The 12,299-nt window shown below is 40.6% G+C and overlaps 1 protein-coding gene across 4 annotated transcripts in view; it reads right to left on the bottom strand.

Moving 5' to 3' along the window:
- The window catches only part of FKBP15 (FKBP prolyl isomerase 15), a 53,356-nt gene that overhangs the window by 26,081 nt on the left and 14,976 nt on the right, over nt 1–12,299 (bottom strand). For 3 of the 4 annotated variants that reach the window (XM_029920644.1, XM_029920646.1, XM_029920647.1), the window contains exons 5-11: nt 9,125–9,199; nt 8,700–8,798; nt 6,763–6,912; nt 5,993–6,061; nt 4,315–4,461; nt 2,042–2,184; nt 1,266–1,335 (exon numbers count right to left, since the gene is read on the bottom strand). In XM_029920644.1, coding sequence (XP_029776504.1) covers nt 1,266–1,335; nt 2,042–2,184; nt 4,315–4,461; nt 5,993–6,061; nt 6,763–6,912; nt 8,700–8,798; nt 9,125–9,199 — 753 coding nt within the window. The remainder of the gene's footprint in view (nt 1–1,265; nt 1,336–2,041; nt 2,185–4,314; nt 4,462–5,992; nt 6,062–6,762; nt 6,913–8,699; nt 8,799–9,124; nt 9,200–12,299) is intronic. The other variant, XM_029920645.1, reaches the window with a different exon arrangement.

Genomic DNA, 12,299 nt, shown 5'->3' with positions numbered 1-12,299 from the left:
ACAAAGGAAAATTTGTAAAAAGGTTGAAGACCACGTGTCTACTGGAAGTTACTGAAACAGGTGACAACAGTAGCTCTGCTTAGAAAGTACCAGAGAACCCAAACTAAACAATTTTCGTGATTGTTCAAAGATCTGAGATTGTCACTGTTTTTCAATTTTCTTAATTCTCTGGCTTAAAGTTTTGGATTCTGGAGATCATTCTTTATACATACCAAATCAATAATTTGCTTCATAATTCCTGCTTTGGGCTGACTATGAACAAGTAAACTAGGGCTACAGAGCAATGAATCCTCAATTTCACGCCACGCAATGGTCTCGTTTCCCAGAGCAGCAGGTGAAGGCCCCTGGCCTCTCATATCCTCATGGAGCAGATTTGATGCCTTCACTGACCTGGCAGGGCAGCAGACCAGTGCAGCGTTCATGCTCCCAAAGGTATTAAATCCAAATTTTACTACAACCGTATGCTAGCCTTCTCATCTTTGCAGTCAGAGAAACACAGAGGTCTAATGACTGCCTCCAAGTCAGCTAGTTGGTGAATTAGTGCAGGACTTGTCTAGGACAATGAAAGTGTGAAGGCACACAGTGTTAGCAGTAATTATGATAATGACAAGAGCTAATGTTCATTGAACGCTTACAGTATGCCAGGCATAATACTAAAACCTCCACTGACATGGTCTTAGTTAATCCTCATAAAAATCTCTTCATTATAAAGGGAAGACATGCTTTATGTAGGCTCTGAGCTTAGTGCTTTATGAACAGATCACAAGAACCCTATCCAGGAGCTATGAGAATTATTTCCATTTTAATAATGAAGAAGCTGAGGACCAGAAGTTAGATTAATTTTCTCAAGGCCATTAAGTTTACAAGAATAAAGATTTGAGGGGCACCTGGGTGGCTCAGTTGGTTAAGCGCCAGCTTCAGCTCAGGTCATGATCTTGAGTCTCATGGGTTTGAGCCCTGCATCAGGCTCTGTGCTGACAGCTCAGAGCCCGGAACCTGTTTCCGATTCTGTGTGTCCCCCTCTCTCTGACCTTCCCCTGCTCGCACTGTCTCTCTCTGTCTCTCAAAAATAAATAAAAGACATTAAAAAAAAAAAAAGAATAAAGATTTGAACACAGGTCTGTCCAGGTAGAAGCCCAAACTATTTTATACTAATTCCCAAGTAAGGGGAAATTAATAAAGCAGTAAACTTTTTTTTTTTTTTGGTCTACCCTACCTTAGGCACATGAAACCATTTGAGCAGACTGGGGGTGAGGGAGACAGACCTGCATACTCACTGTATTTACTGTAAGCTGCTCACTGAGGGAGTTAGATTTCATACGAAGGGCTGGCTCCCTGAAAGTAAGACATATGCTAAGATTAAAAAAAAAAAAATCCCAAATCTATAATCATAAATCCCAATTATCCTGGATAAACAAATGGTTTTTTAAAACATTTGCCAATTCATTTGCTGTGAAAGAGAATTTTAACCATTCTTCAGTTTGTATAATCTCTGAAAGTTGGTGAAAATGATCAATTTTTCATTCAAATTTTTATTATGTACATTTTTCCCCTTGAGTGTGTGCTTTATGTCTATACCTGTCACCCAACTTTCTCCCACGGTTTGGCAGGTATTCATAAATACCATGAGTATTAATCCTTTGTCAGAAAAATCTTGATGTAAATATCTTCCCCATTTCCTCATCCCATTTTTTCCTCAATTATTTAAAATTACTTTAGAGGCCCCTGAGTGGCTCAGTTGAGTAAGCGTCCGACTTCAGTTCAGGTCATGATCTCACAGTCAGTGAGTTCGAGCCCCACGTCAGGCTCTGTGCTGACAGCTCAGAGCCTGGAGCCTGCTTCAAATTGTTTGTCTGCCTCTCTCTCTTTCCTCTCCCGCTTCCACTCTGTCTTTCTCTCTCAAAAATAAATAAACATTAAAATAATTTTTTAATAAAATTAAATTAAATTAACTTTAGTTTGCAATATCCCTATTTCTGAACCCCTCTGAGGATCACTTCTATGGACAACAGAAAAGCACGCTACAACGTGAGGATCTTACCCTGCCTTGAAAGGCACCGATGTTGGTGGCGATACAACAGAGTCAGCAGAGAGGCCGTCCGCACCTGGAATGGGAGAAGGGGCGGCAGAATCGCGGGAGCTGACGCTGTGCCCGTCAGAGCCAGAATCTCTGGCAAACTTGACCTAGGGAGAGATCAACCACAGGTGGAACAGGCTATAAAAAAGGGATCTTGCCCTCTCTGCCCTCCTTTCTTTTCTTTATTCTTCATGACACAAGTCATTACCTGTTCCCTTGTGGCAAATCAGAAAATGCAGATAAGCAAATCATCATCATCATCATCATCATCATCGTCATCAGTATGTAACTAACCACTACACAATAACACTGCTTCAGTTTGGGGGGCAGTATTTCAGGTTTATGTGTTTGTGTTTGTATATTTTTTACAAAAAAGGGAACATATTGTTTTGTAACCTGCTTTGCTCACTCAGTTATGTATTTCTACGTCACTAAATTACTAAGCTACAACATCGTTTTTAACTACTGAAGAGTATGTCTAACTTCAAGGTTCACACCCATACATGTTGTTATCTACAGGAAAAAGTCTCTAACAGGTTTTGGAAACAGAAGACTTAAATACCTATGTTGCTACAAAATTTATTTCACCAATTCCTAGCCATTAGATACCCAGTTCATTTCTAATTTCCCTGTCACATCATAAACAATACTTCTATGGATAACTTTTTATCTATATCTTTGCACATAATCTTTCCCAAAGTATAAATTCCCAGAAATTAAATAGCTAGAGAAAAGGTATGTTCATTTTTAAGACTTCTGGTGTGTATCACTACATTTACATTACAACGGGGGAACTCCTCTGTACTCCACAAGTAGTGTGTAAGGTTCTCTCAATGCTCATCACACTGGGTATTGTCATCCTGCATCAGCCTGGTCAATTTAATATGCGTGTCAATTTGTAATTCACTGATTATTAGTTAAATAGAGTATTTTTTTTCTTATGGTTACAAAATGCCAGCCTTAATGGATTCAAATTAGTTTGCTATCTTTCATTTTAATGTTTATTTTTGAGAGAAAGAGTGAGAGAGACACAGAGTGTGAGCAGTGGAGGGGCAGAGAGAGAGAGGGAGACACAGGATCTGAAGCAGGCTCCAGGCTGAGCTGTCAGCACAGAGCCCAGTGCAGTGCTCAAAATTACAAACTGGGAGATCATGGTCAGACGCTTAACCAACGGAGCCACCCAGGTGCCCTGGTTTGTTACCCAAGACCAATCATGACTTCCTGAAACTCAATGGAAAACCCAGAATATAAAAGCTGTGAAAAAGGCAGCTCAAAGCACATCAGTAAAAGAAGAATAGAATGACTCAGCAGAGATAAGGGTGTTTGATTAGAACAGAGTCGCTGAGAAGAAAAGCATTATCATTGATTTCAGCAGGAAGAATAGCCACAGTGAAGATAACCATACTGTTTATTTTCTGTATTGTATTTTATAGTCACAAACACTAGCACACCTAAAAAACAGTGTAAAAGCAAACAAGGACATTTTTCCTTTTTTGGAGGGGAGCATTAATTTATTTAACCACAGTTACAAATTTTAAGGTAGAAATTCTACATATTCACGATTACACTTTTAAATGTAGCAAAAGGGGAGAATGTATAAAGGAAAAGTCTCAGAACTCGATTTCTATTTCCCAGAAAAATATACTTTTAATCATTTTTTTTAACACTTTCAGAAAGTTTCCATGAAGATATGGGCATACACATGTATCTATCTGTCTAGATATAGACATACCGATGTACATGTATATGACCATGTATATACATTTATATATGTCTGTTTATAAGTATTTATATATATATATTTATATGTATTTCTATACACATGCACACACGAGATCATACTATCCATACTAATTTGCAACTTGCTTTTTTCACTTAACAGATTTTGCATATTCTGTGAGAAATGCATAAAAGCCCACTCCATGAAAAACTGTCACTTAACCACTTGCTTAATGATGGATATTTAAGTGGTTTTCAGTTTTTACTATTATAAACAACATGGCAGAGAGGAAGGTATTTCTATCTATGTATGGGTATCTTTGCATACTTACATAAACATAGAGATAAATTTGTAGCCATGGAAATATTAAGGCAAAAACCATGTATATTGGAGAGGAACCACTATTTTATAGACAAAATAAAAAAGTTAGTGTAGAGAACTGACTTCAGTCACGGCCTCTTCTAGACTCAACAGAGCACTGGAAGGACATAAATCTTGGTCTTTAGAGTTCACTCACCCGCCTAATCTCCACCTCGTACACCAGGATTGAGTCTGGCGAAGGAGTCCATCCGATTACCCCTTCAGAGCCGGCGGCGCAGGCTGGAGGGATGATGAGCAACCGCTTGCCCCCTTTCTTCATGCCCAGCATCCCGTCCTCCCAGGCCTTCGGGGTCGGACAAGAGGAAAAGTTCATCAGACACAAGCCTCGTAAGACGTAATGAGGTGCTGAGTACTAGGATCCTCCCATCCACACTTCCAGATTTGGACCTCTAGAGAGAGATCAAGTTCAAGTATTCCCCTCGCCACCACCTTGGTTATAAGAATATCTAGAATACTGCTTCTATTCACTTGTAAAGCCCTGCATATTTGGGGCTGGATGAAATATGCTTGCCTTTGATAATGAGAGAAAATGGAGGATAGGAGAATGATATTAAAAGAGAAGTAAAAGCGATCATTCATTAAACACATTTTCCAAGTACTCTGTGAAGTGCTTTACTTGGACTATGTTGTTTGATCCCTAAAATAACCTCATAAGGTTAGGAGCATTATCCCCATTTTACAGATAAGAAAACCGAGCCTTAGGGAGGTTAAGTACCTAACCTAATATCAAACTGTTAGTAAATTATTAAGCCATGATGTAACACTAGACCTGTAGAGCTTCATAAACAAAGCTATGAAGAAAACTGAAAACCTTTTTGCCACGTGAGTGGCAACGACTACTTTTGCCAATGAGTACTTGTAACGCATCGACACTCGTGACACAATGATAGCCTACGTGTGTAAAGTACTCTATAGTTTATAAAACACCTGCACAGTTGGTACAGAAAAACTTCACGGTGTGAACCCGAGTCCCCAGACTCCAATCCCAGCGTTCCACAAGCTATGTCACAGCTGCTTGCCACAATGATTGGGAAATGCTGATTCAAAGTGTCTCAGGCAGATAAAAATCACCCATTATGATATGATTCTAGAAGAAACAGTTTCGTCTTTTTCCCTATGAGGCTACAAGAAGGACTTAATAATTTCCTCACAGTAACACAATGAAAAATAAATGGTAGAGTTTGGGTTTTTTTTGTTGTTTTTGTTTTTGTTTTGGAGAGAAAGAGGGCCAGTGGGGGAGGGGCAGAGAGAGAGGGAGCCGAGGATCTGAAGCAGGCTCTGCTTGACAGCAGCAAGTCTGCTGTGGGGCTTGAACTCATAAAATGAGAGATCATGACCTGAGCCGAAGTTCAGAGGCTCAACCAATTGAGCCACCCAGGTGCCCCCTAGAAATGGCAGAGATTAAAGAAATGTCCCCATCTTCTCCTGGGTGGCTCAGTCGGTTAAGCATCCAACTTCGGTTCAGGTCATGATCTCACAGTTTATGAGTTTGAGCCCCACAACAGGCTCTGCGCTGACAGCGCGGAGCCTGGAGCGTGATTCAGATTCTGTGTCTCCCTCTCTCTGCCCCTCCCCAGCTCGCACTCTGTCTCTCTCTCAAAAATAAACATTAAAAAATAAGAAAGAAAGAAAGAAAGAAAGAAAGGTAAAAGTTTCCCAAATAGTTTTCTGGATAATGTAACACTGTTTTCTCCTACTTTTTAACCACACCTTTCCAGACTCAATACATCCAGGTTAGAAATTTCACAAATTTAATATAAATTTAGCCCACTGCAACTGATAAAGCCATATAAAGAACACAGTTAACCCTGTACCTTGATGACTTTTCCTGATCCTAATTTCAGGCGAAGCAGCTTATCTTTGTTAGCAGTAGAATCCAAAACCTGCAATTTGATCAAAGTAAATGAGGTCAGCCAATTAAAAAAAATATAATGTGACAGTCAATACAGATTAACACAGTATTCCTGGAATAAGGAATGCCAAATATACTTGCAGGGAGGAGGAGTTCTTAAGTGACCCAAAAAGAAGGGACCACATCATGGCTAAATTGGGACTTGAAAGTCCATTTTTTGACTTAGTCTAAAGGTCTTTCTATCATATCATACTGCTTTTATAGTTCTCAGCTTTCTGACTAAGATCAAATGCGTCATATCAAACTGCTTTTAAGAGCTTAGTGATCCGAAACCACGAAAAGTTCATTCTATTTATAGTATCTAACATAAAAAAAAACAAAAACAAAGAAACAACTGTAAGTTAAGTCTAAAAAGAAGTTATAAGACCTAATCCCATCAGAATAAATTCAAGTTTGAAACTGGTATAGGAGGACAAAGACATAGACATGAACAATTACCAAAAATGACACTTAGGCAGAAATTGGTTTCCATTCTAAATAGAAGACACCAGGTGGCACTGAGCAGATGAAACCTATTAGCAGTTCATGACTATACCCCAAAAGCAGTCAAAGCAGGGTTCCTACAAGATTTCTATTTGCCAAGAGCAGCAATTCACAGTGATAATGCTTCACCTGTGAAGGGCCCTCATGCCATTTCCATCACAAAAGCACCTGTAGGCCACATTTCCATACCTGGCCCAGCACATGATTCTGAAAGAGCCAGCTGGTATAGGCCACTTCCAAAGAATCTCCGACTTCTACAGCAGGGCCCTCTACTACAACGAGGTCCTGGGCGAGCACTGCGTCTAGGGAGGGGGTGCTGTTGCACTTGGCAATGCACACCTGCGAGACGAAATCAAAGCAGCATCAAGTTAGTTTAAGCTCAGGAAATGTTCACTCCATCATCGCTAATGCTCTTTTCTAAACAGTGCTGTCCACTAACAAAACTGATTACATGTTTAGGAATAAACCATTCTGAAGTCGGTAATCCTGCCAGGAATCAAAGCACTTAAGAGTAAGGCTTTGGAGTCAGACTGTCTAGGCATGGATCTGGGTACTGCCACTTATTAACTTGTGGCCTCAGCCAAATAACTTCCGTGAACCTTATTTCATACAGGTTGTTTTGTGAAATGGAGCTAAAAACTGCAGTTAAGTTATACAAGTTAATACAAAGACAGTACTTGGCACAGGGCCTGGCAAATAATAGCAAGTACACAAAAAGCATTATAATTATCATTAGGATAATGATTTTACTGTTTCAGTTTGTGGGAACCTATGAAAGAAAGGAGAACTTCTAAAACAATTTCAAAAGGCATTGGTTAAATAAAGGCAGACTAGAAAAAAGGCCATTTACAAAACCAGGCTGCATTCCCAGAATTTGCATCCCCACTACCTACAGATTTCGTCATATTATCTCAGCACAAATCTTTGACAAAGAGTCAAACACATCTTCATAAATAATTATGGTCAATTTTTTAACATGATATACATTAGAAATTTGCTACTCATTTTTTTTTATGTTTTTTTATTTTTTTTGATACAGACAGAAACAGAGCATGAGAGGGGGAGGGGCAGAGAGAGAAGGAGACACAGAACCGGAAGCAGGCTCTAGGCTGTGAGCTAGCTGTCAGCACAGAGCCTGACGCGTGGCTCGAACCCACAAACGAGGGATCTGCCCTGAGCCAAAGCCGGAGGCTTAACCGACTGAGCCACCCAGGCACCCCTCATTTTCTTAAAAGAAAGGTTTCATGGGGTGTCTGGGTGGCTCAGTCAATCAAGCGTCTGACTTTTGATCTTGGCTCAGACCATAGTCTCATGGTTGGTGACTTTGAGCCTGCATCAGGCTCCACACTGTTAGTACAGAACCAGCCTGGGATTCTCTCTCTCTCTCTTCCTCTCCCCTGTTCACTCAGTCTCTCTTTCTCTCTCTCTCTCAAAATAAGTAAAGAAACTTAAAAATAAATAAATAAGGGGCACCTGGGTGGCTCAGGTGGTTAAGTGTCAGACTTCAGCTCAGGTCATGTCTCACAGTTCATGGTTTCGAGCCCTGCGTCGGCCTCTGTGCTGACAGCCTAGAGCCTAAAGCCTGCTTCGGATTCTGTGTCTCTCTCCCTTTCTGCCCCTCCCCCACTCATGCTCTGTCTCTCAGTTTCTCCAAAAGAAATTAAAATGTTTGGAAAAAAAATTTTTAATAAATAAATAAAATGTTTCTTTAAAGAAAAAAAAAAGAAACCTAACATGTTAGTAGTGGTTACTTTGGGCAGTAAGATTTCAAGTGACTTTTTAAAAAATGCTTTTCTATCATATAACATTGTAAAAGTTCTTTTAAAACATTATTTTTAAAAGATGGTTTTATTTAATCCTTAAAATAATTTATAAAGTGACAAATGTTTTAAGGAAGTTTGCATTAAGCCTTTTTTCTCTTCAAGTCACATTTTCAAGCAATTTCAATAAATATTCCTATCATTTCCCTGAAATACATTAAGCTCAAGCGACAAATTTAATGGGTTTTTTTTTCACGCTTGTCAGTAACAAAATGGCAGGTTATAAGTTTTCTATATAGTTTCTTAAAATCAAGAGAAATCCAAACTAGTGTTTGGCTTTTCACAGATAGAATAAGACGGTATTACCTGTTTATTGAACTCCACAGCGGCCTTTTCCGACTCAAACATGATGGACCAGTTTTGTCTGTGGTCATCATAGAAGGTGCCATAGTTGTTGGGCCGAACCTGGGGAAAGCACAGATGTGGAGAAAGCCCACACGCAAGTAGCACAGAGCATCACATGATGGCCTAACCTCACTGAGAAAGGCCTCGACTCAGGTGGACCCAAGGAGAGATAGGGAACTTCCTTTCCCTCCTGCCCTCCGCCAACCACCCCTCGGTCCATTTCCCAGAAGGTGGGCAAGAGAGTTTTTCGAGAGGCTCTGTTAGGACATCCACATAGATGCCCAGGGGATGAAGCAGCAGATCTAATTCCTCCCAAGTATGCACAGACCCATCTCTCCTACACACCCTTCCAAAGGAGCTAATGATTCCAACATGGGCAACCTTACCATGAGCTCAAAGTTCAGGTGGATCCTGGCAACAGTAACTGGCTGTTGTTGACTGATATACAGAAGAATCCTATACTGCACTCACATAAAGATGGGCAGGAAAAGAAAGAGAACAGAAGTTAAAAGGCAATAAAAAATCAGCAGTAAGATGTCAGGAACTGTGCCTCAAACAGGCATAAAACAAAACTCAGCTGATTCCTTAAAGCTTAGATTTTAAGTTATATCCACTTTAACCTCTTCTCATTTTGGTCTTACTTTTACTGTAATTAGCAATGTCTTTACTTTGTTGGTGTTTTCATTGGTACGAGGAGTGACAAGATATCGACAAATGGCCCACAGGTACACAGAAAGATGCTTCACATCACTAGTGATTAGGGAGATGCAAATTAAAACCACAAAGGAGTGCCACTTCACAGCAATTTGACTGGCCATTTTTAAAAAAGGAAAAACAATGAAGTACTGGCAACGTAGTGGAGAAACTGGAACCCTCACATATTGCTTGTGGAAATGTCAAACGGTACAGCTGCTGTGGAAACAGTCTGGCAGTTCCTCAAAAAGCTAAACAGAATTACCATAGGACACACCGTTTCACCTTGAGCGCATACCCCAAAGAGCTGAAAATAAGTACTCACACACCAATGTTCACTGAACCATTATTCACCATAGTTGAAAGGGGGAAACTACCAAAAGTGTCCATCAACTGATGAATGGATTAAAAAATGTGTTATATATATATATAATATATGTATATATTATACATATATATACACACAAAAGAATATTATTCAGCCCTACAAAGGAATGAAATTCCGATATACGCTACAACATGGATAAACCTTGAGAACATTATGCTAACTGAAATAAGCCAGACATGAAAGGACAAATGACAAATATTGTATAATTCTACTTACATGAAATATCTAAAATAGACCAATTCATAGAGACAGAATGTAGATTAGAGGGATGCTGGGATGGCTCAGTTAAGGTCTGACTCTTGGTTTAAGCTTAGGTCATGATCTCAAAGTCCGTGAGATCAAGCCTCACGTCAGGCTCTGCACTGACAGCATAGAGCCTGCTTGGGATTCTCTCCTCCCCCACCCCTCCCCTGCTCACGCATTCCCTGCCTCTCCCTCTCTTAAAAAAATAAATATTTAAAACAAAAAGGTAAAATTAGAGATTACCAGAGGATATCAGAAGGGGGGATGAGAAGTTTGTTTAAAGGCTACAGGTTTTTTTGTTTGGAGTAATGAAAAAGTGGAAATAGACAGTGGCAAACATTGCTCAGGATCATGAATATTCTTAATGCTATTGAACTGTGCACTTACAAATGGTTAAAATGGCAAATGTTTTGTTTCATATATATTTACTGTGTGCACATGCGTGCGCGCGCACACACACACACACACCATACTAAAGCAAATAATTAGAATTCAGTCCAGAGGGGAGGGAAGGAGCGTGGGGACTCACAGATAATCCAGTACCAGGAAGGACTTTCCTTACCCTATGTTAGGCAGATAGAGGGGCTGATCACCTCAATCCAGTCCAATCATAGACTAAACTGGTTAGGGAAGATTCATACATTATCAAGACCTGGTCCACTTCTGGGTTGTCTCTATTTTCAAGCATTATCTTCCCTGGCTTTTGATTTGAGAACCTAGAAGTTCTCTGACTCCTCAGTCCTGAAAGTTCTGCCCATCAGAGATTCTGAGCTGGGGTCCCCTTCCCCTGAAGTTCAAAATCCAGCTAATGTGTTGAGAAGAAAGTTGCTGCTTGCCGCTTATTACAGGTACTCCCCCTAGAGTACAGCTTTATCTCCTCTGTACGAGATGACAGAAGTTTCCCTCCGCCTTCCTAGCACAGCCCCTGGACTTCCGTGCCACCCCATATCTGCAAACGTCCCATGGGAAGACGGCAATCTTGTGTTTGGAGCTCCTGCGGCATCTGCCAGTATCTCTTTCCCCCAAGAGGTCTCTCTGATTCGGCCATACCTGATGCTTGGTCCACCCCTAGGCACCACATCAGCAAACGAACCAAGGGAAGGAAATACTCGGCTTATCGGCTTTTCCCTCTCTGAAAATTTAGTTCCTCTAGTCCAATCATTTCTACAGCTCTCCAGTGAATTTTAAAATACAACTTTTGCAACTTATCTGCTTTTTCACAGTAGTTGCCGTGGGAACTGCAGCCTGCCACAACCTACTACATCTGACCAGGGCTGAAGGCTGGTGAAGCCCAGTACCAGATGTTTAAAATCCAAATGGCAACTCCTAATGAATTAATACATCTGGGTAATAATCATGAATGGCTACTACATAACAAAATCAGGGATAATTAGACACTATGTATCTCTGGATGAGAGAATGAAAGATTTAGTCTGGACCTTATTAGATCCTGATTTAGACAAACTGTAAAAAAAAAAAAAAAAGAAGAAGAAAAAGAAAAGAGACACTCAGGTAAATCTGAACACTAGCTGGTAGTAAACGAGATCAAAAAATTATTGTGGAGGTGTTTTAGGTGATAATTGAATAATGGTTATGTTAGGAAAAAGATCCTTGGGATATATATATACTAAATTATTTACAGGTAAAACTGCATGCTGGAGATGGAGTCCAAAGAAGACAAGGAAGAAGGAGGACAGGCCGCAGTTAAGATGAAACAAGATGAGGGTGCCTGGGGGGTTCAGTCGAGTGTCTGACTCTTCGTTTTGGCTCAGGTCATGACCATGAGGCTGTGACTCTGCGCGGAGCGTGGGGCCTATCCGAGATTCTCTCTCCCCCTGTGCCCCTTCTTGGCACACGCATGTGCGCACTCTTTCTCCTCAAGATAAATCAACGTTAAAAAAAAAAAAGGTGAAACAAGATTAATAACTGTGAGAGCTTAGTAATGGGTTTCTGGGGGTTCATTATTCTAGTCCCACGATTTTTATGTGTGTTTCCAAATTTCCAGGTTTTTTAAATTTGCTTTTAATACAAATGAGTGTTGGGGCGCCTGGGTGGCTCAGTCGGTTAAGCATCCGGCTTCGGCTCAGGTCAGATCTCACGGTTCGTGGGTTCGAGCCCCGCGTCGGGCTCTGTGCTGACAGCTAGCTCAGAGCCTGGAGCCTGTTTCGGATTCTGTGTCTCCCTCTCTCTCTGACCCTCCCCTGCTCCAGCTGTCTCTCTCTGTCTCTCAAAAATAA

Source organism: Suricata suricatta, chromosome 13 (assembly GCF_006229205.1).
Source record: "Suricata suricatta isolate VVHF042 chromosome 13, meerkat_22Aug2017_6uvM2_HiC, whole genome shotgun sequence".
Lineage (NCBI taxonomy): Eukaryota > Metazoa > Chordata > Mammalia > Carnivora > Herpestidae > Suricata > Suricata suricatta.
Note: the sequence above shows the minus strand (reverse complement) of the source record. Positions and strands in the feature narration are given on the sequence as shown.